This window comes from Oncorhynchus mykiss, chromosome 20 (assembly GCF_013265735.2).
Source record: "Oncorhynchus mykiss isolate Arlee chromosome 20, USDA_OmykA_1.1, whole genome shotgun sequence".
In the NCBI taxonomy this organism is placed as follows: Eukaryota; Metazoa; Chordata; class Actinopteri; order Salmoniformes; family Salmonidae; genus Oncorhynchus; species Oncorhynchus mykiss.
Window position 1 is genome coordinate 22,785,962 of NC_048584.1, and position 27,028 is coordinate 22,812,989.

General features: G+C 44.6%; 1 protein-coding gene across 1 annotated transcript; it reads right to left on the reverse strand.

Annotated features, from left to right (window-relative positions):
• Positions 1 to 3,798: 3,798 nt before the first annotated feature.
• Positions 3,799 to 26,803, reverse strand: LOC110499179 (heparan sulfate glucosamine 3-O-sulfotransferase 6). Its single transcript, XM_021576138.2, has 2 exons — positions 25,978 to 26,803; positions 3,799 to 5,103 (listed from the first exon to the last, which is right to left on the reverse strand). The coding sequence occupies exons 1-2, from the start codon at positions 26,481 to 26,483 to the stop codon at positions 4,485 to 4,487; spliced, it is 1,125 nt and encodes a 374-aa protein (XP_021431813.2). The 5' UTR covers positions 26,484 to 26,803; the 3' UTR covers positions 3,799 to 4,484.
• Between the last annotated feature and the right edge of the window lie 225 nt (positions 26,804 to 27,028).

Below are 27,028 nucleotides of genomic sequence, written 5' to 3' on the forward strand. Positions count from 1 at the left end.
TCACTTCCTCCCTGTCTCTCTGAGAATAGCCTGGCCTGTAGAGGGTATATGGGTCAGAGAGGTGACTTGATGGTGGAATGCACTCTCCCCATGAACTCCAGGCTCCAGGGTCACCAGGGCCAGATCAGACTCCCACAGAGAGGGCTCTATCCTGGACCAGGAGAGACCGAGGAGTGGGCAGATGCTCTAGTCAGTTGAGGGGTGAAGAGTGAAGACTGTGTATGGCAACTCAATCAGGGAAAATAATAGATTTGACCTATAGTATGAGGACACAATGATATGTGCCCCTATATTGAAGGCTGCTATAGATGGTGAATACTGTTATTGAGATGAGTTTAATTAACATGAATTTCCATGACTGAACAAACCCTAAACAAACCTCTAGTCCAGTACCTGTCTTGGTCACGGTGACATGAATTTTGACCAGTTGGTCACAGTTTGGAACCATTGGGCTGGCATTGTAGTGGCCTCTTAACAGTAATAATAGTCTTGGCAAACGCCCCTTCCTGCTATAACAGCTGCTCTAGAAGACTGATGTAAGCTAAACAGTGTCCATAACAGGCAGGCAGGCACTCCGGAAGTGAAGAATGAGGATTGGATTAGCAGCCCTTTGTGATGTCTGCCACCTATTACAATTCATACGAATTTTCAACAGAGGAGGACAGCATTCTTCTGTCTGTTCCTCATAATGTCTTGTGTTGAGGCAGAGTGTCCATGGCAGGCAGACAGGCAGGCTGGCCTGAATTGGCAGCTACTTGACCTCCACTGCAGCTACTTGACCTCCACTGCAAGGGTCACTAATCACTTTCATCTGAGGTGATCTGAGGGCTGGGGTGACTTCCAGGCTCCAGCCTTATTCGCGTTGGCTTAATCCCTGGAACATGGGCCTTATTCACCGACTATGTCTGAACAGTAGTTAGGCCTTCACAGGGAACACTAGTGAGATGTATGGGGAGAGGTGTATGAGGCTAAATCTCAGGACCTGCCTATAAAAGCGCGCTCTACGTACCTTGCGTTGAGCCTGTCTGGCTGTTTGCATATTAATATGTCCGAGCCTCAATGCAATGTATCCAGTCAACTGGTGAATGGATGGCTATCTGCTTTCAGGGCTCTAGTACTGAAACATACAGGGAGCTTTTAGCTGGGGGAACTCTCAAATACATTCCCCTTTTTCTCTTCTCTCCTCTTTCATGAATGGAATCCTCTGACCTTCAACATTCTATACCCAAAGAGCAACAAGCCACTATTGTTGCTGGTTTTTGTTGTTGTATTGTTATCATTTGTTTTTTTACCTCTTGTTCATTCCCCCTCTTCATTCCCCACTTTTACATTGTTGAACCTTGGCCTGCCCATTCTAATCAACAGGCTCTCCTTTATTAGTACAACCAATGATCGAAAAGGTGATGGTCAAGGCAATTTTATCATGTATCAGATACCTTACATCCAGTAAATTCACAGTGTTATGAGATGAGAACTAGATTATAGAAATAGAGGGACTGATGGCAATGGAATTAACATAGTGTTCATAGTGTAGTATGTCGTTTTTAGATTGGTGTTCATTGTGTACATCAGTGGAGGCTGCTGAGGGGAGGAAGGTTCATAATAACGGCTGGAATGGAGTGAATGGAATGTTATCAAACACATGAAAACCTGTCACACCCTGATCAGTTTCACCTGTCCTCGTTATTGTCTCCACCCCCTCCAGGTGTCGCTTGTTATCCCTGGTGTATTTATCCTTGTGTTTTCTGTCTCTCTGTGCCAGTTCATCTCGTATGTTCCAAGTCAACCAGCTTGTTTTTCCCCGTGCGCCTGCCTGTTCTATTCTCCTTTTTCTAGTCCTCCCGGTTTTGACCCTTGCCTGTTTTCTGGACTCTGTACCCGCCTGCCTGACCATTCTGCCTGCCCTGACCTCGAACCTGCCTGCCACGCTGTACCTCCTGGACTCTGAACTGGATTTGACTTTATGCCTGTCCACGACCATTCTCTTGCCTACCCCTTTTGGATATAATAAATATCAAAGACTCAAACCATCTTCCTCCCGTGTCTGCATCTGGGTCTCGCCTTGTGCCCTTATAAAAACCATGTGTTTGATACCCTTCCATTCACTTCATTCCGGCCATTATTATGAGCAGGACTCCCCTCAGCAGCCTCCACTGGTGTACATGCTGTACAGTAGGTGGGTTGTGTTAATTCTGTGTCTATATCTTGTCAGTATATTCTGTTTATTGTGGTAGCACTATTTCACTGAGTCAAATTCCTGTACATGCGAATGTATTTGTTGAATAAAGGTGATTCTGATTGAAATAAGTCCTTCATGACTCCATCAATTAGACACCAAATGAATGAAGTATAAACCACAAACAGTCAGTAAGTATATTCGTATGCAGGCCAGTAGAGATAAGGCTCCAAATCACGGGACAAAATCATACCCATACATTTCTACTTAGGCCCTACATCGATTAGATGTGTATGAGCGATAGATCACTCGTTAAATAATACTTTACAAATGTGTGATGGCGTCCTGTGTCCGACCCTGGCCTAAATCACCGTGACAAGGGGACATGGTACGTATAAGCACATATTCCATAGTCCATAAACTAAACAGGCAGTTATTGATTCAGCTCCCTTCAGCCCGGGTCCCGGAGGTTGAGCTTGCAATATTAATGGATCCTCTAAAATAAGGAGTATATCCCAAATGGCATCCTATCCCCTATACAGTGCACTACTTTTGGCCAGAGCCCATATAGTGCACTATATTGGGGAGCACCCAGGGAGTATGGCTGGGCCTGGGCGGCTCCACTGGCCAACGCCGTAGCACTGGGGTGGTCAGCAGTTTATGGAGGCGAGGCATACAGGTCAACAGAGTGTCAGGGGTCAAAGATTGCCATCCCAAAGGTCTCCAATGACCCCAGCCAATTGATTGCTTACACATCAGAAAGCTTCCTTGCTGTGTTAACTTCAAATTTTGCCCTGGAGGCTACAGGGCCGTATGACCACCACCTACAGGGCCGTATGACCACCACCTACAGGGCCGTATGACCACCCCCTACAGGGCCGTATGACCACCACCTACAGGGCCGTATGACCACCACCTACAGGGTCGTATGACCACCACCTACAGGGTCGTATGACCACCACCTACAGGGTCGTATGACCTCCACCTACAGGGCCGTATGACCACCACCTACAGGGCCGTATGACCACCACCTACAGGGTCGTATGACCACCACCTACAGGGCCGTATGACCACCACCTACAGGGCCGTATGACCACCACCTACAGGGTCTTATGACCTCCACCTACAGGGCCGTATGACCACCACCTACAGGGTCGTATGACCACCACCTACAGGGCCGTATGACCACCACCTACAGGGTCGTATGACCACCTACAGGGTCGTATGACCTCCACCTACAGGGCCGTATGACCACCACCTACAGGGTCGTATGACCACCACCTACAGGGTCTTATGACCTCCACCTACAGGGCCGTATGACCACCACCTACAGGGTCGTATGACCACCACCTACAGGGTCGTATGACCACCACCTACAGGGTCGTATGACCACCTACAGGGTCGTATGACCACCACCTACAGGGTCGTATGACCACCCCCTACACACACCACCCTATCTGCCTTCTCTCTCTGTGGTCTGGTGTGACTGAACAGTGTATCATGTGGTGTGGATATTTCATACTGAAACGTTGATGTATATGATGATGGAAGGATGTCCATTTCAGAATAAAGGCTTTAGTAATATCAGCATCTACAAATACAAAAGTAGTAGATAAAACATCTCAAACATTGTCATTTTAATAAATTATGCTTCCAGAAATGTACAGTCAAGGAGGGGTACAGTTTATGAGTTTGGTATGAAACAAACAATGAAGAAAGGGATACAGATATAGCATATACCACAATTCTCAATAGCATAACACTTGCAACATAAATAATAGCAATTTTACAGCACACAGAGTAAATCAGTAATATATTTTGTTAACAAAAAAATAGTACATAGTCCAGCATTTATACCAGCAATAGTCTTCTGCATTGTTAAAAATAATGTCCCCTAAACATCTTTACGATTGCATTTTCAAACATGAGAATGGGATAACAGTAAAAATTATCATTAATACAATTATTTTAGAAATGCACTTGGCTTATTGTAGTCTAGTTTATTGAAATAGTATTAGCATATTTGGGATGAATATTTGGCAGGCTCGTGGAGCAGTTTTGTCAGAATATTTATTTTTTATTACATTGCAGCGACACAACAATCATACTAGGGAAATCACATCTGTTTATACAAGGAGATTTAAACCCTCTCTTTAAAAACCAAAATATACTAGTCTGTCTGTTTCCACCAGTCCCAGCCGAAGTCACGAGGACCTGTCATTTGGCAAAACCTCAGGTTAAGTGGCCATTACAAGGCCTGTAGATCCTCTGGAGACACATGTCTATGCTTTATCCCATCCCATTTCCATCAGTCCCAGCCAAAGTCATGGCCTGTCATTTGGTAAAACTTCATGTTGAATGGCCTATAGAACTCCCTGAGCCTGAGCAGCACCTCTGGAGAGATCTGTGGATGAGGCCTTCCCTTAGACTTCCCCAGACAGCGTGGCCTGCTGCTCCCCTCTGGCTTCTTCAGGCAGGGGAAACCCTTGGTCTGGTTGAAGTAGAAGTGTTTGTCCGTGACCAACCTCTTCAGCCCCAGGAAGTCCTGCACCCTGCCCATCTCCCCGGCCGGGTCCGTCACAAGCCGCTCGCCGCTGACGAAGAGGAACTTCGAGAGGGGGAAGTAGCGCAGCCAGTTCTCCAGGTGCTTGGCGTAGATCCCGATGCGCACGGCGCTCCAGGAGGTGTCGATGAGGCCCGTGGTGGAGTTCCGGAAGGTCAGGCTCTGGAAAGACGGAAGGCCGGGTTGTTTGGACAGCGTCTGGGTGTAGTCGGACACGGCCCGGGTCACGGGGTCTCGGACCACCACGATCAGCTTGGTATGACGACTCAGGGCGAAGAGACGCCGAGGAGCCTCCTTGGTGACGAAGTAGCTTGGTGTCTTCTCCATGGTGATCTGGCTTTCCAACGTCCGGGGCATCAAGTTTCTGAGAGGAGAGGAGAGAAGAGGAAAGATTTGATTAGTGGTTCCCAAACATTTGGTAAACTAACATACTAACATCTTCTGGGAATGCAACAAACTTTAAGACCTTTGGAACCTGGTTTGTGTGTCATTAACACGACCAGATCTGTTTCCACATGTTTAATATTACAACATTTTATGGAATATGGATATTCCATGCGTCATTGGAGTGTTCCAACAGTCCCCTTTGATGCTCCCCAGCCTTGAGGGCTTCTGATTTAGCTTTGTAATTAGTTGGTTAGGTCTGTGATTACATCAATATAAACATCTACATTAGACGCTGGCCTCGCTGAAATGCATGTCAGATGGAGAGGAAGTCAATGAGTGGGTGCTTAAGGGAAACCACAAAACCATAATAACCAGTGAAAAGTCATTTCCACAGGACTTCCTCCTCCTTCACAAGCCTGTCAGAGCATCTCTGAGAGCTAGGCTGAGAGGTAGGCTGAGAGGTAGGCTGAGAGCTAGGCTGAGAGCTAGGCGGAGAGCTAGGCTGAGAGCTAGGCTGAGAGGTAGGCTGAGAGCTAGGCTGAGAGGTAGGCTGAGAGGTAGGCTGAGAGCTGGGCTGAGAGCTAGGCTGAGAGGTAGGCTGAGAGCTAGGCTGAGAGGTAGGCTGAGAGGTAGGCTGAGAGCTGGGCTGAGAGCTAGGCTGAGAGGTAGGCTGAGAGCTAGGCTGAGAGCTAGGCTGAGAGGTAGGCTGAGAGCTGGGCTGAGAGCTAGGCTGAGAGCTAGGCTGAGAGCTAGGCTGAGAGCTAGGCTGAGAGCTAGGCTGAGAGCTAGGCTGAGAGGTAGGCTGAGAGCTGGGCTGAGAGGTAGGCTGAGAGCTAGGCTGAGAGCTAGGCTGAGAGCTAGGCTGAGAGCTAGGCTGAGAGGTAGGCTGAGAGCTGGGCTGAGAGCTAGGCTGAGAGCTAGGCTGAGAGCTAGGCTGAGAGGTAGGCTGAGAGCTGGGCTGAGAGCTAGGCTGAGAGGTAGGCTGAGAGCTGGGCTGAGAGCTAGGCTGAGAGGTAGGCTGAGAGGTAGGCTGAGAGCTGGGCTGAGAGCTAGGCTGAGAGGTAGGCTGAGAGCTGGGCTGAGCCCAGGCTGCCTGGACAAATAACGGTGCATTCGGAAAGTATTCACACCCCTTGACTTTTCCCACATTTTGTTACGGTATGTTTTTTTTTAATCTCATCAATCTACACACAATACCCCATAATGACAAAGCGAAAACAGGTTTTTAGAATGATTTACATAAGTATTCAGACCCTTTGTTATGAGACTCAAAATTGAGCTCCGGTGAATCCTGTTTCCATTTATCATCCTTGAGATGTGTCTACAACTTGACTGGAGTCCACCTGTGGTAAATTAAATTGATTGGACATGATTTGGAAAGTCATCATTGAGGGAAAGATGAACGGAGCAAAGTACAGAGAGATCCTTGATGAAAACCTGCTCTAGAGCAGACTGGGGCGAAGGTTCACCTTCCAACATGACAATGACCCTAAGCACACAGCCAAGACAATGCAGAAGTGGCTTCAGGACAAGACTCTGAATGTCCTTGAGTGGCCCAGTCAGAGCCCGGACTTGAACCCGATCGAACATCTCTGGGGAGTCTTGAAAATAACTGTGCAGCGAGGCTCCCCATCCAACCTGACAGAGTTTGAGAAGAATGGGAGAAACTCACCAAATACAAGTGTGTTAAGCTTGTAGCCAAGAAGACTCTAGGCTGTAATCAACAAAGTACTGAGTAAAGGGTCTGAATATTTTGTATTTATAATACATTTGCAAAAATGTATAAAAACTTGATTTTGTTTTGCCATTGTGGGGTATTGTGTGTAGATTGATGAGGGGGAAACAACTATATAATCCATTTAAGAATAAAGCTGTAATGTAACAAAATGTGGAAAAAGTCAAGGGGTCTGAATACTTTCCGAATGCACTGTATATCATACCATGCACTGCCTATCGTATACCACGGACACTGCAATAAACTCCCCAACAGACCAGCACCAGTCTGACTCTACTTTAGCCAACAAATGAGAAATAGACCTGCACCCAGATTAGCAGTAAATAATCTGATGATGAGCTAAAGAGATGAAAGACAGCTAATAGTCTCCAAATTGTTTTATTTTCATTTAATTTAACCATTATTTAACCTTTAAAAACGTGTCCTTTAGCAGCTGGAACCTAATGTTGGAACACTATTTAAAGTGGAATCCCAGAAGTTCCATTTTAGAATCCTAAGGACACAAAACAGGAATCCTTCCAACTCTCCTCAGAAAAGGACCACCTTCATTTAATTTAAAATGAGGGGATTCAAATCTCACGGCGGGTTTACGTTTTAGAAATCCAAGCATGAAGGAACGTTCCAACTCCTCAGAAAATCCCCCATTTAATTTCCACGGATGGTTCCCCCCGTAGCATAGCCATGTGGTAGAGACTGAGGTTGGGTCTCAAACGGCACCCTATTCACTATAGTACGGTGCACCAGGGCTCTGAACGGAATTTGTGAACTCTATAAGGAATAGGGTGCCGTTTGAGACGCATTCCAAAAGCTGTCATCAACGTGGTTGGTCTCTGGTCTCTAAATGCAGGGCTCTGGCCTGAGCTGTGTGGGGAACATACTCCTCTCTGATCCAAATCTGACATCCCCACCACGAATGTGCCATGAAGCTAATCCTGAAAACATGGCTTATGTTTTTACAACAGACCGCCTCTTTTTTTTTTACTACAGCCTGGGTATGAGTGGATATGAGGATCGGGTATACAGACAACACTCATACCACAGTAACGGAATCTGTTAGGTTTTTAGAGAGGATCTACCTCAATTGGATCTCCTGGTTCAAAAAAGGTTAAGTAAGAGAAAAAGGAAATCCTGTAGATAACGTTTCATTGGCTCACCCCAACTAGGCCTATAGCATGTTGATATTAATATTACAATGTAAGAGATCAAATAGTAACACAGAAAACCTCCTTTCAAGAGCAACAACTCCACTGGGATTCAGCTTTAGAGGGACATATCTCTACACATTCTCTCCTGTCTTCCTCTGTTCTGAACAACCCCCACGGTGGCTGATCAGTTACATAGGACAGCATTGTGCTATAATTCCATCACTTCATAACTCAAGTTCATTTCAAGATATAAAGGAGACCCTTTTCTTTACAACTACCACTACAACCCATTACAACTAAATAATTACACTTATTTCATTTGATACTTCTTTTGCTCTCTCTATTTGTAAAAAAATGTAATGTTTTACAATACTTATTTTGGCCTGCCATACGCAGGTGACAGTCTGTTTGTGTAGTGTGTACTCAACAGCAACTGAATGTTTAATTCTGACCAAACAGGCTAATGGCATCCATGCTGGACTGTCCCGGCTTCCATTGCCATCATGTTTAAATTCTTTATTTAAATGTTTTATTTATTTAACCTTTATTTAACTAGGTAAGTCAGTTAAGAACTAATTCTTATTTACAATGATGGCCTACCCTGGGCCAAACCCGGATGACGCTGGGCCAATTGTGTGCTGCCCTATGGGAATCCCAAACACAGCTGGTGGTGATACAGCTTGGAACCGAACCAGTGTCTGTAGTGAAGCCTCTAGCACTGAGATGCAGTGTCTTAGACCACCGCGCCACCCGGTATCCCCAAAACATTGTCCTGTAATCACGGAACTCTCTGGCTACAACACAAACCCAAGTGGGAGGGAGGGAGAGACACACATTAACCTAGCCAGACTTATCTCACAGTATTAAAGTGAGACCCATATACAGTGCCTTGCGAAAGTATTCGGCCCCCTTGAACTTTGCGACCTTTTGCCACATTTCAGGCTTCAAACATAAAGATATAAAACTGTATTTTTTTGTGAAGAATCAACAACAAGTGGGACACAATCATGAAGTGGAACGACATTTATTGGATATTTCAAACTTTTTTAACAAATCAAAAACTGAAAAATTGGGCGTGCAAAATTATTCAGCCCCCTTAAGTTAATACTTTGTAGCGCCACCTTTTGCTGCGATTACAGCTGTAAGTCGCTTGGGGTATGTCTCTATCAGTTTTGCACATTGAGAGACTGAATTTTTTTCCCATTCCTCCTTGCAAAACAGCTCGAGCTCAGTGAGGTTGGATGGAGAGCATTTGTGAACAGCAGTTTTCAGTTCTTTCCACAGATTCTCGATTGGATTCAGGTCTGGACTTTGACTTGGCCATTCTAACACCTGGATATGTTTATTTTTGAACCATTCCATTGTAGATTTGCTTATTTTTTGAATCATTGTCTTGTTGGAAGACAAATCTCCGTCCGAGTCTCAGGTCTTTTGCAGACAGAATGGTCCTGTATTTGGCTCCATCCATCTTCCCATCAATTTTAACCATCTTCCCTGTCCCTGCTGAAGAAAAGCAGGCCCAAAGCATGATGCAGCCACCACCATGTTTGACAGTGGGGATGGTGTGTTCAGGGTGATGAGCTGTGTTGCTTTTACGCCAAACATAACGTTTTGCATTGTTGCCAAAAAGTTCAATTTTGGTTTCATCTGACCAGAGCACCTTCTTCCACATGTTTGGTGTGTCTCCCAGGTGGCTTGTGGCAAACGTTAAACGACACTTTTTATGGATATCTTTAAGAAATGGCTTTCTTCTTGCCACTCTTCCATAAAGGCCAGATTTGTGCAATATACGACTGATTGTTGTCCTATGGACAGAGTCTCCCACCTCAGCTGTAGATCTCTGCAGTTCATCCAGAGTGATCATGGGCCTCTTGGCTGAATCTCTGATCAGACTCCTTGTATGAGCTGAAAGTTTAGAGGGACGGCCAGGTCTTGGTAGATTTGCAGTGGTCTGATACTCCTTCCATTTCAATATTATCGCTTGCACAGTGCTCCTTGGGATGTTTAAAGCTTGGGAAATCTTTTTGTATCCAAATCCGGCTTTAAACTTCTTCACAACAGTATCTCGGACCTGCCTGGTGTGTTCCTTGTTCTTCATGATGCTCTCTGCGCTTTTGACGGACCTCTGAGACTATCACAGTGCAGGTGCATTTATACGGAGACTTGATTACACACAGGTGGATTGTATTTATCATCATTAGTCATTTAGGTCAACATTGGATCATTCAGAGATCCTCACTGAACTTCTGGAGAGAGTTTGCTGCACTGAAAGTAAAGGGGCTGAATAATTTTGCATGCCCAATTTTTCAGTTTTTGATTTGTTAAAAAAGTTTGAAATATCCAATAAATGTCGTTCCACTTCATGATTGTGTCCCACTTATTGTTGATTCTTCACAAAAAAATACAGTTTTATATCTTTATGTTTGAAGCCTGAAATGTGGCAAAAGGTCGCAAAGTTCAAGGGGGCCGAATACTTTCGCAAGGCACTGTACTAGAGTGTATATCAATTCAACTGCTATTGTGGTTCTTTGTCAAATGTTGTTGCTCTCTGTATGGTTTCCAACGGCAGCCAGGTTAGCGGAGACTAGCTAAGTGATCTGCTGTTTGTTTTAATCACACCTTAGCCTAGCGGTAGCACTGTTAGCATCTGGAGCAAGAATGCAGGTCAGAGGGTCCACAGATGTGTGTTTATCTCTATAGACCTGCTGTACTCACCGTCTGGGTGGCCCTCAGCTCTATTAGGCCCTGTTGTAAAATACCTCAGGTTGATAGGCTACTGTTTATGACCGTATTGTAGAGACTGAACTAAGTACACCAACCTGAGTGTGTGTCAATGTCATCTCAAAAACAAGGGGAAAAGACAAGCTACACACTAATTGTGGAAACTTTAATGTTGACAAATATTGACTTGATCGTTTTTGTACTAAGTAGGTGAGCTCGCTCGTAAAACGCAGCATCTGGGCATTAGCATGCGTGTGTGTGTAGGGGCGTCATGCATCTCCAACATCTGAGGGAGCACAAAGTACGTGTGGATGGCTGCACGCACGCACACACACACACACACACACACACACACACACACACACACACACACACACACACACACACACACACACACACACACACACAAAGTGCTCCAACCTGGGCTTTTAACTCTTATTTGCCTTCCCAGTGTTAGCTCATACAGTAAAAACCCATGTTTGTAAACATAGGACAGGAGCTTTGATTTAAAAGTTGGCCACACTCTCAGAAGAACACACCTAGACACACCCACCCACCCAACGGACACACACAAACACAAACATATGGGCATGCACGCATACACCCTTATGCCCTTTTGCAGGAGCAGCTAACACTCTGCACTGTTACCAGCAGGACAGGCTGAGGTTCTCTGTGTGTGTGTCTGTGTCTGTCTCTGTGTGTGTCTGTGTGAATGCTCACGCATGCAAATGTTTGTACCAGTATGAGCGCGTGTGTGAAATGCAGTAGAGGATATAAAGATTTGTTGTTGGGTAGGAAGGGTTTTCCCTGTTGGTCCCAGGACTCAGACCCTGTATGCTGTGATCTATCTTGACTCTGTGTAACTTTACTCTGTGACCCCCGCCAGACCCCTCTGGGAGAGGACTTTGTCCTTTCCACCCTGAAGGTCAGAGGCAGACACTTATGATTCAGTGGGTGAGACCATCGGGCCCACGGGGGATGCTTATAACGCAAGATGTCTTCAGCTCAGCATCTCCCTCTCCCTCTCTCTACTTATTTTATCAGGGATACTTCCATAGGACATTGCAAGTTACATTATGAGTACACACAGTGTGCAGGAAGGTTGAGAAGACATTTTGTCAACCAATTCCCATCACTGGGGGACTGCATTTCTGTCAAAACAAGTTAAATGTCATCTGGAGGCTTAAACACAGGGAAAGTTGCCTCTGAGAGCTGAGACATGCCTTTGACTCTTTGTCCCCTGCGTTAAACTCAGTACTCTGCTACTCTGCAGAGAGAGAGGCTTGTCATTCCTGGGAGAAGAAAATGGAGGCCTCAGGAGTTAGTGAAGAGTAATTAGAAGTCAAAGTCAGCAGGAAATAACAAAGAGACCAATAAAATGTGTGTGTGTCTGTGTGTCTGTGTCTGTGTCTGTGTGTGTCTGTGTGTCTGTGTGTCTGTGTGTGTGTGTGTGTGTGTGTGTGTGTGTGTGTGTGTGTGTGTGTGTGTGTGTGTGTGTGTGTGTGTGTGTGTGTGTGTGTGTGTGTGTGTGTGTGTGTGTGTGTACGCGCAGTACAGTAGCATAGTAAAGTCTAATGGTGTAACGTACACACCAAGGCTGTCGGACTACACTCCCACGCTGGTTTCATACAGCAGCCAGAGAGTGGTGAGAGTTCTATTTGTTGAGGAGGTTCAGGCCTACATCAGTGAGGTAGGTCGGTAAGAAAGACCTAAAGAATGTGTCTACGAGGGGGAAAAGTGAACATGACAGTTAATACAGAGATTATTACAGCAGGCAACTTTGAGAAGAGTCAGTGGGAAGCGGTCTCACAGTTTCCTCGGGAGAGATAATGACAGTGTAGAGAGAGACAGAAAGAGAGAGAGAGATGACAGTGTAGAGAGACAGAAAGAGAGATAGACAGAGAGAGAGAGAGACAGAGACAGAAAGAGAGAGAGACAGAGAGAGAGAGAGACAGAGAGAGAGAGAGACAGAGACAGAAAGAGAAAAAGACAGAGAGAGAGAGACAGAGAGAGAGAGAGACAGACAGACAGACAGACAGACAGACAGAGAGAGAGAGACAGAGAGAGACAGAGAAAGGGGGAAACAGCTCAAGCCTCCAGACTGTCTACTGCAGTATAAAGCCTGACATTCCAACTCCAGAATTAAAAAGAGAGAGAGAATTGGAGAGATAATAGGGTGAGAGAGCAAGAGACGGGAGACTATGTGTGAGAGAGAAAGACAGAAAAAAAGTGTGTTCCTTGCTGTAATTGCACCCCTCCGTCTTATCGAATGGGAAAATCAGCCTGTGTTCCTGCCTGGCCCACAGTGGGTTAGCTGTTAGCTGTGCAACTTTATCAGTGGGCAACCATGGGCCAGGGGCCCACACCCTGAGATAAACAGATGAACAGACAAGAGGAAGAGGAAGAGAGAGATGGACAGATAACTGGAGGGTCACTTCCTTCCTCCTTCCTCCCTCAGCCTGTGTAGTTGTGTAGTTACTGTAATAATTAGATTGGTTAAATTACTTAGAGGGTTTCAGTGTGAAAGCATGCACTGCACTGTAGTCATTCTTTACAAAGAACTACAGAAACCCCGTTTTTAAGAGAACCTCCACCTTTAAAACAGTACTATACTTCTTGTTCTAAATGAATATTTCACAAGGGCTTCTAATGATTCTCTGAGCCAGGTTGAAGTGTGTTTTTCTGTGCACTTCATAAAAGAAAAGCCCTTTTGAACCAAAGTTAAACATTATCATCTAATACTATACATCAAATCAAATCACATTTTCTTTGTCACATACACATGGTTAGCAGATGTTAATGCGAGTGTAGCGAAATGCTTGTGCTTCTAGTTCCGAACATGCAGTAATATCTAACAAGTAATCTAACAATTTCACAACAACTACCTTATACACAGAAGTGTAAAGGAATGAATGATGGCCGAACGGCATAGGCAAGATGCAGTAGGTGGTATAAAGTACAGTTTATACATATGAGATGAGTAATGGGTATGTAAACATTATATAAAGTGGCATTGTTTAAAGTGACTAGTGATATATTTACTACATCCAATTTTTAATTATTAAGTGGCTAGAGATTTGAGTCAGTGTGTTGGCAGCAGCCCCTCAATGTTAGTGATGGCTGTTTAACAGTCTGATGACCTTGAGATAGAAGCTGTTTTTCAGTCTCTCAGTACCCTCTGGAGAGCCTTACGGTTCTGGGCGGGGCAGTTGCCGTACCAGGTGGTGAAACAGCCCGAAAGGATGCTCTCGATTGTGCATCTGTAAAAGTTTGAGTGTTTTTGGTGACAAGCCAAATTTCTTCAGCCTCCTGAGGTTGAAGAGACACTGTTGCTGTTGTGCCTTCTTCACCACGCTGTCTGTGTGGGTGGACCAATTCAGTTTGTCAGTGATGTGTACGCCAAGGAACTTAACTTTCCACCTTCTTCACTACTGTCCCGTCGATGTGGATAGGGGGTGCTCCCTCTGCTGTTTCCTGAAGTCCACGATCATCTCCTTTGTTTTGTTTACGTTGAGTCTGAGGTTTTCCTGACACCACACTCCGAGGGCCCTCACCTCCTCCCTGTAGGCCGTCTCGTCAATGTTGGTAAGCAAGCCAACAACTGTGGTGTCATCTGTAAACTTGATGATTGAGTTGGAGGCGTGCATGGCCGCGCAGTCATGGGTGAACAGGGAGTACAGGAAAGGGCTGAGAACACACCCTTGTGGGGCCCCAGTGTTGAGGATCAGCGGAGTGGTTGTTACCTACCCTCACCACCTGGGGGCATTCCGTCAGAAAGTCCAGGACCCAGTTGCACAGGGTAGGGTCGAGAACCAGGGTCTCAAGCTTAATGACGAGTTTTGAGGGTACTATGGTGTTAAATGCTGAGCAGTAGTCGATGAACAACGTTCTTACACAGGTATTCCTCTTGTCCAGATGGGTTAGGGCAATGTGCAGTGTGATTGCGATTGCGTCATCTGTGTAGCTATTGGGGCGGTAAGCAAATTGGAGTGGGTCTAGGGTGTCAGGTAGGGTGGAGGTGATATGTTCTTTGACTCTCAAAGCACTTCATGATGGCGGAATTGATAGTAGTTTAGCTCAGTTACCTTAGCTTTCTTGGGAACAGGAACAATAGTGGCCCTCTTGAAGCATGTGGGAACAGCAGACTGGGATAGGGACTGATTGAATATGTCCATAAACACACCAGCCAGCTGGTCTGCGCATGCTCTGAGGACGCGGCTAGGGATGCCATCTGGGCCAGCAGCCTTGCGAGAGTTAGCAAGTTCAAATGTTTTTCTCACGTTGGCTGCGGTGAAGGAGAGCCCGCAGGTTTTGGTAGCGGGCCGTGTCGGTGGCACTGTATATTCCTCAAAGCGAGCAAAGAAGCTGTTTAGTTTGTCTGGGAGCAAGACATTGGGGACCGCGACGGGGCTGGTTTTCTTTTTGTAGTCCGTGATTGACTGTAGACCCTGCCACATACCCCTCGTGTCTGAGACGTCGAATTGCGACTCTACTTTGTCTCTATACTGACGCTTAGCTTGTTTGATTGCCTTGCGGAGGGAATAGCTACACTGTTTGTATTCGGTCATGTTTCCGGTCGCCTTGCCCTGATTAAAAGCAGTGGTTCGCGCTTTCAGTTTTGTGTGAATGCTGCCATCAACCCACGGTTTCTGGTTGGGGAAGGTTTTAATAGTTGCCGTGGGTCCAACATCACTGATGCACTTGCTAATAACCTCGCCCACCGAATCAGCGTATACATCAATGTTATTGTCCGATGCTATCCGGAACATATCCCAGTCCACGTGATCGAAGCATTCTTGACGCGTTGAATCAGATTGGTCGGACCAGAGTTGAACAGACCTGAGCACGGGCGTTTCCTGTTTTAGTTTCTGTCTATAGGCTGGGAGCAACAAAATGGAGTCGTGGTCAGATTTGCAGAAAGGAGGGCGAGAGAGGGCTTTGTATGCGTCGATGAAGTTAGAGTAACAATGATCCAGGGTTTTACCAGCCCGGGTCACACATTCGATGTGCTGATAAAAATTAGGGAGCCTTGTTTTCGGATTAGCCTTGTTAAAATCCCCAGCTACAATAAATGCAGCCTTGGGATATGTGGTTTCCAGTTTACACAGAGTCCAATGAAGTTATTTCAGGGCCGTCGAGGTGTCTGCTTGGTGGGGATATACACGACTGTGATAATAATTGAAGAGAATTATCTTGGTAGATAATGCGGTCGGCATTTGATTGTACGGAATTCTAGGTCAGGTGAACAAAAGGACTTGAGTTCCTGTATGTTGTTATGATCACACCACGACTCGTTAATCATAAGGCATACACCCCCGCAATTCTTACCAGAGAGATGTTTGTTTCTGTCGGCGCGATGCGTGAAGAAACCAGGTGGCTGTACCGACTCTGATAACGTATCCCGAGTGAGCCATGTTTCCGTGAAGCAGAGAATGTTGCAATCTCTGATGTCTCTCTGGAAGGCAACCCTTGCTCGGATTTCATTGTCAAGAGACTGGACATTGGCAAGTAGTATACTCGGGAGCGGTGTATACGGAACCTGACCAGAAGACCGCTCCATCTGCCCCTTCTGCGGCGTTGTTGTTTTGGGTCGCCTGCTGGGATCCAATCCATTGTCCTGGGTGGTGGTCCAAACAGAGGATCCGCTTCAGGAAAGTCGTATTCCTGGTCATAATGTTGGTAAGTTGTCGTTGCTCTTATATCCAATAGTTCCTCCCGGCTGTATGTAATAAGACTTCAGATTTCCAGGGGTAACAGTGTTAGAAATAATACATAAAAAAACGAAATGCTGCATAGTTTCCGAAGAACGCGAAGCGAGGCGGTCATCTCTGTCGGCAATGGAGGTGGATAGCAGGAGGTTGGTGGCACCTTAATTGGGGAGGACGGGCTCGTGGTAATGGCTGGAGCGGAATAGGTGGAATGGTATCAAATACATCAAACACATTCCATGTGTTTGATGCCATTCCATTTGATCCGTTCCAGCCATTTCAATGAGCCGTCCTCCCCTCAGCAGCCTCCACTGCTATACATCATGCTGCATTACTCTTTCCCCAGCGTCTGCTACCGTAAAACTATTGGTGAGGGAAAAATAAAACGCCCACATTTTTCCATGAATTACCTACCTTTTCCAAATGAATTGAAATTACAAGTACACCTCAGAACTCTCTAATGGACTCCAACCATTGGCCATCTGGTGTCTACTCAACTCTAGATCAATGAGAAGACTCAATACTGGACTGCAGTGAATGCCACTTCCTAAATTGTTAAATGTCCCACTCCTTGTGGTTGTAGCCCATCCTTGACTTGTTTTAACTGAGGAATGGGATTACAGTTGGCAGAACACAGGGCCTGCAGCTGCTGGGAAAGATAGTGTTTGTCATTAAGGGGCCAATCCTGGCCCAGTAAATTGTGTGTGTGTTTTTGTGTGTAAGAGAAAGATAGTCTCTAAAATACACAGCACAACAGAGAGAGAGTCTCTAAAATACACAGCACAACAGAGAGAGAGAGAGAGTCTCTAAAATACACAGCACAACAGAGAGAGTCTCTAAAACACACAGCACAACAGAGAGAGAGAGAGAGTCTCTAAAACACACAGCACAACAGAGAGAAAGAGAGTCTCTAAAACACACAGCACAACAGAGAGAGAGAGAGAGAGAGAGAGAGAGAGAGAGAGAGAGAGAGAGAGAGAGAGAGAGAGTCGGCATATGAGAAAGCATTTATTTGGTTTTCAGATTTCTTTTTTTGAACTTCCTATATAATGTTCACATTCCGAACTGAAAAGGACAGAGTTCTCCTTCAGACAGAGTTCTCATTTGAATCAGTCACATTTCCTCACAATTAAACATAACTATTGTCCAGGAAACCAATTTGTGTTACATTATTAAAGACAACCCATAAAATGTTTCCTTATCTGCTTTTCATAACAAAGAAAGGTGGGTTCCTATGATTCCTATAGCGAGTCTACTCACTACTCTCACGCTCTCTCCACTTCACCCTCACCCTTCTGCCCTCCTTACCCTCTCACCCACCCAGCCAGACGGTCAGTCGGTCAGTCAGTTATTAAACAGAGATGGTCAGGCAGGGCAGAAGGCAGAGGCCACGGCTGAGACAACAATACACACTGAGCTGTCAATGATTTACCAGCCTCTCCAGACAGGCTAAAACAGAAGATGGTATGCTGGGTGATGTGGGTAGAGGCTCAACCTAAAGGGTCATGGGTAAAATGATGTGCCAGACAGCTCCTGGATGAATTATAATCCAATAACTGCCCTTGTTGATAGACTAGAGCAAATAAGCAGACTCTGATTGGGACTGGGCCCTGGTTAAGATAAGTTTAGACAGTTTGAAGTGTAGGGATTCATCCCTTGTGTAACTAAACAGAGCAACTCTGGTGTTGGTGCAAAAACAAAGCTGCCCTTTTCGACTGTCACACTTGTATCACTATCCTACAGTCGCTACAATGACTAGGCCTACTACAGTCTCTGATAACTAAAATGTCATTAGTCCACAAATTTATAATCACAGCTTTACAGAAAACAGAAGACATTTCCCTCTGGTTTTCGGCGCTGACTGGGTGTGTATTATGATTCCAAAGAGGTGTAGTGCTATGTGAGGTTGTTATAGCTGTGACATCCATCTTGCTGTGACAGGGACATGGGAGGATGAGGTCGGGAAGGACGGAGTGGGGGATCATTTTTTACACTCCACCAAACATAAACCCTAATCAGTCACTGTAACCTGGGAGTCGTGTTAGAGACCTGACAGGAACCCAGGCTACTGGATCAATACTGTCATAGTTCTGTTGCTCTATCTGGTTAAAATTGATTAGTTTATAATGAGGGGAAAGAAGGTAGGCTAGTGAAAACATCCCTGGGTTAGTCTTACATTATTATAGTAAATGAGCATCCAAGTAGCCTACATCTGCTAGTTAAAAAAGAAACATACCTTTTTGTCACACTGAGCTTAGAAATCTCCACAACAATATTAATATACAGTATGTGTGAATGCTGCCGTAATTGGTCAACTGTATAGGGAGCACCGTTTTAACTAAGTCCCTTTGAACTAATACATTGCCATGTAGTTCTATTCACTGAGCAAATGATCAGTTAGCTAATCATGTATTTAGACCTAATTAGGTTAGGCATCTGGCTATTGAGGACATTGATTTGGAATAGGCAGTCCCTTGTTCTATCACACTAAGAGGGTTGGAAAGGAAGTCCAATGAACTTTTTCATTCGTCCAATACTAAATACTCATATTGTTATCATTTTCACATCTCCTATGCATGTCCCTTTATTTCATTAACTATCATCTGATTGGATAGGGCATAACATACGGAAGGTGAAAGATCGTCCAATGACGAGCTGTCAAAATATGGAGTTGGGCGATTAGGTTTTTCTCCAGATTGAAAATCCATACCCATCCCAACCCAATTTATCAAATCATGTTTGATTATTCAGTTATATTTCCCCCATTTCTTTTTGCATATTGACATCAGTCTTGAAGACATTCCTTTGGTGCCTTGAAAGCATGCCATGCATGTACACCGCCATAGCCTGAAATAATGACACAGACTAGCCGACCAGTGGACCTTGTCAGGGAAACAAAGTCTCCTTTGTTCAGTCCAATTCTATATATTTGATTTATTTCAGAGACACTTTGACCATGAAAGGCCCTCCCAAAATCTTTTCGTTGGGCCAAAGAACTCTCTCTCTCTGTCTCTAACACTATTTCAAAACCTTAAAAATGTGCCTGGGAATTCGGCAGTGGAAGAATCCCTTGTGATTGATTTTTAAAAAAGGCAGTTAAGAAATAAGAGCTGGACATTCCTGTCTGCATACTGTGACCAATGCTACACTGAATTATGCAAGAAAATATACTTCTGAAGAACCTTGTCCCCCCAATCCCCACACGTTTCAAAGTCTTCACAGTATGTATAGGGTATAAATGTCGGTGGTTGAAGGATCAACGGACACCTTGTCAACAAGATTGAATATTCAGCAGTTAAGGAACCTCCCCTGCAGTGCCCTGGTAAAGGTACCAACAGCTGAATCAATAGGAAACTCTAGTTTAACAGATCAATATTGGAAATGACATCTACAGTATGTCTAATGGATATTCATGGTGTCATGAAAAGGTGTGGTTTAATGGTGGATCGCAGAGGAGAATGGGGAGAGGGAGATGTGACACTTGACTGGGTTGGATCTCAAACGCTTAGGCTACTTGCACACATGCAATGGAAACACACACACACACACACACACACACACACACACACACACACACACACACACACACACACACACACACACACACACACACAAGCACACACACACACACACACAGAGAGAGAAAGAGTAGAAAGAGCTAAACCCTTTAAACATGTTCTCTCCCACAAAGCCACATAACCATTTCCAAATGCATCGAGAGGCCAAGTTTTTTCCACATATAAGCATTTCTTCTAAAACAATTTTCCAAATGCTTCTTTTTAACATGTCCATGTGTTTTATTTGGTAACTAACTGAAGACAGAGGACAGTGTTCCTTTCCAAACTCAAAGCAGTGTAACAATACACTTTGAAATTAAGAGCTCTGTCAAATTACATGATGTTTAAGTGATACTTTCAATGTCCAGTCTAAATGCTTTATGCTGCTGTCTTAAATGGTGCCTGGAGTGGTTCAAGTCCAGATAAGAATGTACATCCAATGGGTTTTTACTTAATTCTATGTCAATGTGAATAGCAACACTTTATAAAATTGCCCTTATGCCACAGAGTTACTCTGTAACTGATTTGGTAACCAGAATGTTATTGGTCAGCCGCACACATAAAACAGTGATTGAATTGCCTTGAAAGGTCCGATTCTGTTTCCTATCAGTTACTAGTATAGTTACTGTGTAGTTACACAAGTTATTATACAAGACATCACAATCCCTTGTGTAATACCTTGGTTAAAATCAAAGACCCCATCAATTATGATACAAGGCCTTTCACACAAAGGAGAGAAGAGTGGAGGGAGGTGAGAGGGCGGAGCTGGTAATGATAAGGGATTAGACTGACTGATCTGGGTGCTTTGACATTAGTCTCATTACTCCAACACAGCACTACATACTTCGACTTAGATAGGAACCAATAAACCATCACACCCTTAGGCACAGATCTAGGATCAGCTTTCCCTCCCCAAATCCCAACCTTTACCATTAGCGGAAAATACCCAATACGGACTTTAGATCAGAGCCTTGGCTTGGGGCAACTTCACCCTACACTGACAAGCTGGTACTCCATAACGTGATGTCATCTCTGTTTCCCTGAGCTGTCTGAGCTAATGCCTGACCTGTCATTACAGCAGGCCAATCCACACAGTGTTGACAATGCCTGTCGTCAGATTAGGAAAGACTAAAACCACACTTGTGAGACATGAGAGAGACTAGAGAGCTGCTGTGCAGCTGCAACAAAGCATTACATGGACTGTGACGGTGTTAAAAGATGTGTTAGAAGGTCACTGGTCTCTCAACACCATCAAAGGCTGTAGCCAGTAACTGTTGTAGTGCCACAATGTAGGCTACTACCTAATCATCTGCCTGGCCTCACAAACTACACTGAATAAAAATATAAACACAAAATGCAACAATTTCCAAGATTTTACTGAGTTACAGTTTATATAAGGAAATCAGTCAATTGAAATAAATTCATTAAACCCTAATCTATGGACTTCACATGACTGGGAATACAGATATGCATCTGTTGGTCACAGACACCTTAATTTAAAAAAGGTAGGGGCGTGGATCCAAAAACAATGCATCGCAACACATCTCCTTCGCGTAGAGTTAATCAGGCTGTTGATTGTGGCCTGTGGAATGTTGTCCCACTCCTCTTCAATGGCTGTGTGAAGTTGCTGGATATTGGCGGGAACTTGAACACGCTGTCGTACACGTCGATCTAGAGCAGTGGTTCCCAAACTTTTCATAGATCCGTACCCCGTCAAACAATCAACCTCCGGGTGTGTACCCCCTCTAGCAATTTCGATGAGGCTCTCTTGTTCAGATAGGAAAGGGATAACGAATCCAGTTTTTTGTGTCGCCATTTCAGGAAAGTACCTGCGTAATTGCGCACCTAGCTCACTAAGGTGCTTCGCTATATCACATGTGACATTATCTGTAAGCTTGAGTTCCTTTACACACAAAAAAATCAGACAATGATGGAAAGACCTGTGTGTTGTCCTTGTTAATGCAGACAGAATAGAGCTCCAACTTCTTAGTTGCTGAGAGTCCCTGTAATCCTAGATTCAGATCATTCAGGCGAGAAAAAACATCACCCAGATAGGCCAGTCGTGTGAGAAACTCGTCATCATGTAAGCAGTCAGACAAGTGAAAATCATGGTCAGTTAAGAAAACTTTAAGCTCGTCTCTCAGTTTTTAAAAAATGTGTCAATACTTTGCCCCTTGATAACCAGATAACTTCTATGTTGTAAAAGCGTTACATGGTCGCTGCCCATATCATTGCATAATGCAGAAAATACCCAAGAGTTCAGGGGTCTTGCTTTAACAAAGTTAACCATTTTCAATGTAGTGTCCAAAACGTCTTTCAAGCTGTCAGGCATTCCCTTGGCAGCAAGAGTATTACCACTCCACTATGTCTCCCTGTCATGGCTTTTGCGCCATCAGTACAGATACCAACACATCTTGACCACCAAAGTCCATTTGATGTCACAAAGATGTCCAGTACTTTAAAAATATCCTCTCATGTTGTCCTTGTTTCCAGAGGTTTGCAGAAGTGGATGTCTTCCTTAATTGACCCCCCATAAACTTAACAGACATATGCCATGAGCTGTGCCAGGCCCGCCAAATCTGTTGACTCATCCAGCTGTAATGCATATAATTCACTGGCTATAATTCACTTTCGAAACATCTGCTGCCATGTCACTTATGCATCATGAAACAGTGATGTTTGATGAAGGCATTGTCTGTATAGTTTTTTGGGCCTTTTCCCCCAGGATTGTCCCAGGCATATTCGCGACAGCAGGAAAAATGAGGTACTCTACAATAGTATGGGGAGTGCCTGTCCTAGCCACTCAGAAGCTCACGATATGAAACGCTTCCGACAGGCCGCCTGACAGGCCGCCCCCAGGTGGTGAGGGTAGGTAGCAACACATCTGCCACGCTGATCCTCAACACTGGAGCTCCCCAGGGGTGCGTGCTCAGTCCCCTCCTGTACTCACTATTCACCCACGACTGCATAGCCAGGCACGACTCCAACACCATCATCACCGACAACGATGAGACAGCCTATAGGGAGGAGGTCAGAGACCTGTCTGGGTGGTGCCAGAATAACAACCTATCCCTCAATGTAACCAAGACTAAGGAGATGATTGTGGACTACAGGAAAAGGAGCACCGAGCACGTCCCCATTCTCATCGACAGGGCTGTAGTGGAGCAGGTTGAGAGCTACAAATTCCTTGGTGTCCACATCAACAACAAACTAGATTGGTTCAAACACACCAATACAGTCGTACGGCCCAGTGTATCCGGTGCCTCTGCCAAGGACAGGGTCTCCTGTATGTCTCTCCAGCCTGGTGAGTCCTGTGCCTGCGCCCAGAACTAATCCTCTCGTATGTCTCCCCAGCCTGGTGAGCCCTGTGGCAGTACTGTCACACCCTGACCTTAGAGATCCCTTTATGCCTTTATTTTGTTTTGGTCAGGGTGTAAGTTGGGGTGGGCATTCTATGTTTTGCGTTTCTATGATTTTCTATTTCTATGTTTTGCCGGGTATGGTTCTCAATCAGGGACAGCTGTCTATCGTTGTCTCTGATTGGGAACCATACTTAGGCTGCCTTTTTTCCCACCTGTCTCTGTGGGAAGTTGACTTTCTTTATGGCACTTAGCCTTAAGCTTCACGGTTTTGTTTTGTAGTGTGTATTGTTTTGTTCGGCGTCTTTTCTTAATTAAAGAACATGTACGCTAACCACGCTGCACCTTGGTCTGCTCCTTTCAACAGCCGTGACAGTGTAAGTCCCCGGCTACTAGGAGTGCCGCCTCTGGGTGAACGTTTTCTTGTTTGCTTATGATACAGCTCATTCAATGTTGTCTTAGTGCCAGCCTCTGACTGTGGTGGTATGTAAACAGCTACGAAAAATACAGATGAAAACTCTCTAGGTAGATAGTGTAGTCAACAGCTTGTCATGAGATACTCTACATCAGTCAAGCAATAGCTTGAGTCTTCCTTAGATATCGTGCACCAGCTGTTATTTAAAAAAATGCATAGTCTGCAGCCCCTTGTCTTACCAGACGCCACTGTTCTATCCTGCCGGTGCAGTGTATAACCAGCCAGCTGTATGTTGATAGTGTCAAGCATTAGATATTACAGTTTTGAATGTCCCGTTGGTACTGTAGTTTAATCTTCCGCGTAGGTCATCTATTTTATTGTCTAAAGATTGCACGTTTGCTAGCAGAATGGAAGGAAGTGGGGGTTTATTCGATCGCCTACAAATTCTCAGAAGGCCTGCCGACCCATTTTTCTCTGCCTCCTCTTCAAGCAAATCATGGGGATCTGGGCCTGTTCCCGAGAAAGCAGTATATCAATTGCGTCAGGCTCATTAGACTCGTTAAAGGAAAAAAAGGATTCTGCCAGTCCGTGGTGAGTAATCGCAGTCCTGATGTCCAGAAGTTATTTTCAGTCATAAGAGATGGTAGCGGCAACATTATGTACAAATTAAGTAAAAAAATGAGTTACAAACAACGCAAATAAACGAACAAAAAAACACAATCGGTTGGGGGAACGTAAAACGTCTGCCTTCTTCTCCGGCTTCTTCTCACCAGGTCAAGACCCAGGTGAGGACGAAGAGCTCGCAGATGAGCTTCCCTGAGACGGCTTCTGATAGTTTGTGCAGAAACTCTTTGGTTGTGCAAACCTACAGTTGCATCAACTATCTGGGTGGCTGGTCTTAGACGATCACACTTGTGAAGAAGTAGGATGTGGATGTCCTGGTCTGGCGGGATTGCACGTGGTCTGCGGTTGTGAGGTACTGCCAAATTCTCTAAAACAACGTTGGAGGCGGCTTATGGCAGAGAACTTAACATTCAATTCTCTGGCAGCAGCTCTGGTGGACATCTCTCAAAACTTGAAATATCTGTGGCATTGTGTTGTGACAAAACTGCACATTTTATAGTGGCCTTTTATTGTCGCCAGCACAAGGTGCACCTGTGTAATGATTATGCTGTTTAATCAGCTTCTTGATATGCCACACCTGTCAGGTGGATGGATTCTCTTGGCAAAGGAGAAATGCTCACTAACAGGGATGTAAACAAAGTTGTGCACATAATTTGAGAGAAATAAGCTTTTTGTGCGTATGGAACATGAAACATGGGACCAACATTTTACATGTTGTGTTTTATATTTTTGTTCAATATATAGTAATTATAGTGAAAAACAGTACAGTCAGGTAACTTGCATTAGACGTATGTTACACTTGCTTAGGAAGAGTACTGTACATCATTATAGGCATTTTTCTGTGTAATCCTTAGTAAAAAAAAATTATAGGTGTATGCTTGGAGACTTTCATCCCTCCATTGATACTGTTTCCATTTGTACCCAACGTCTGCAATATTCATGAACAGACTGTATTGATTTCTCCCTCTTCTTCCCTCTTCTCCTGCCTTCTTCCTAACCAGGTGATATGGGTGACATGTGAGGGCTCCCCAGGGACACACACAGGGACAAACACTTAGAAATGCAGCACATCACGTCAACAAACAGCATTTTATTGGCAGGGGACTGAATACCCCGTCGAACCAAGGGGCTCTGAGAGAGGATCCTTATTTGGCGTTAGGGGATATTAATGAAGTGACACTGAAGTAAGCAGGGGAAGATAGGAGCCTGTTCAGGAGAGTTGATCAATTGCAAAAATAAGGCACCAAAATATACACCTGATATACAGTAAATCCACAGAATATTGTTCTCTTTTGGTGGCTGTGATGACAGGCAGTTTCACACAATATTTTGGGGTGAATTATGACTAAATTATGACTTGTGATTTACCAAGCACCTATGTCACAGTGCAATAACATGATTTTACCTGGGTGTCAGGTAATCTGCATAGACTGATTCAAGTGAAATATTAGGCTATTTATTATAGAAAATCGTATCTCTTTCCATTTTTTGGCCATGTTCAACATGTTTTCACTGCTACTGTAAATTAAAGCATACAAGAAGAAACAGATTTAATTCAAATTCAAAACAGCCCTTACTCTCCCTTACCTGTACCATTCCAATCCGTTATCATAGAACCTGTCGAAGAAGTGGGGTTCGGCGCCCACAGCTCTGACATCCGGGTGAATGCGCAGAAACTCCAGAAGCGCGCGCGTGCCTCCTTTCTTTACTCCGATGATGATTGCCTGAGGAAAAGTTTTACTACCGAAGTTATTGGCTATAGAGATGTTGTTATCCGGTCGCAGTTCGTTATCATTGCCCTGCATGAGTGAGTCAACACTGTCAAAGCCGGGGAGTTCGCGAACAACCGAGCCGGGAGAACTGTTCTTGTGCGGGTCGAGCTTTTGTTGCTTCAGTTCATCATTTAGGCCTAAGATTTTGTTGATAAAAGTTGTCTGTTGGTCGTATACAGGTCTAGGTAAGGATTCGCAGTACCCAGAGAGACAGTAAAATAAGTAAGTGAAAATGATGATCATGGTAAGGAAGACGGAAAGTTTGGACTGCGCCTTCAGGTGTCCAAAGTTGAACACAGCTCTCCATTTGCTACATCCCATGAGTCGCTATACTGAGCTGGAGGGTAACACGCAGAAAACATGCCTTTTTAAATTAGATAAGTTCAATGCGTTTTAAAATAAAGATTAGGCCTGGTCTTTCTTTATAAAGTTACCCATAAAAACATCGTTCTTGATGAAGTCGTGCCATTACGCACTTAAAAAAAATCCATGAATATGTTTGATCATCCACTTCATAACACATAACTCTAGTTTAAATAAATATTTGTAGGCCTAACTGTGTCAATGTCAACTTGTCCAAAATGCACAGTGCTCAGAGAAACGGAGTTTGTCCCCTCTTGCTCCCTGCTCCTCTCCCTTGGCTCGCGCGAAGCCCTCTGGCCCCCATCACCAGACTACAGACACACCCCTTTCCTTCTGGGTGTGAATCCACGCCCTGTTGGTCAAATTCCCTCCTTTACATTTTCAGTCATGATTCTGAAAATAACACGAATAACTGGCACACTGAGATAAATCACAAATAATAATGTGATTGAATAGCTTTTTAAATTACTATGTAGGCTAATTCAATAATATATAGGTATCTT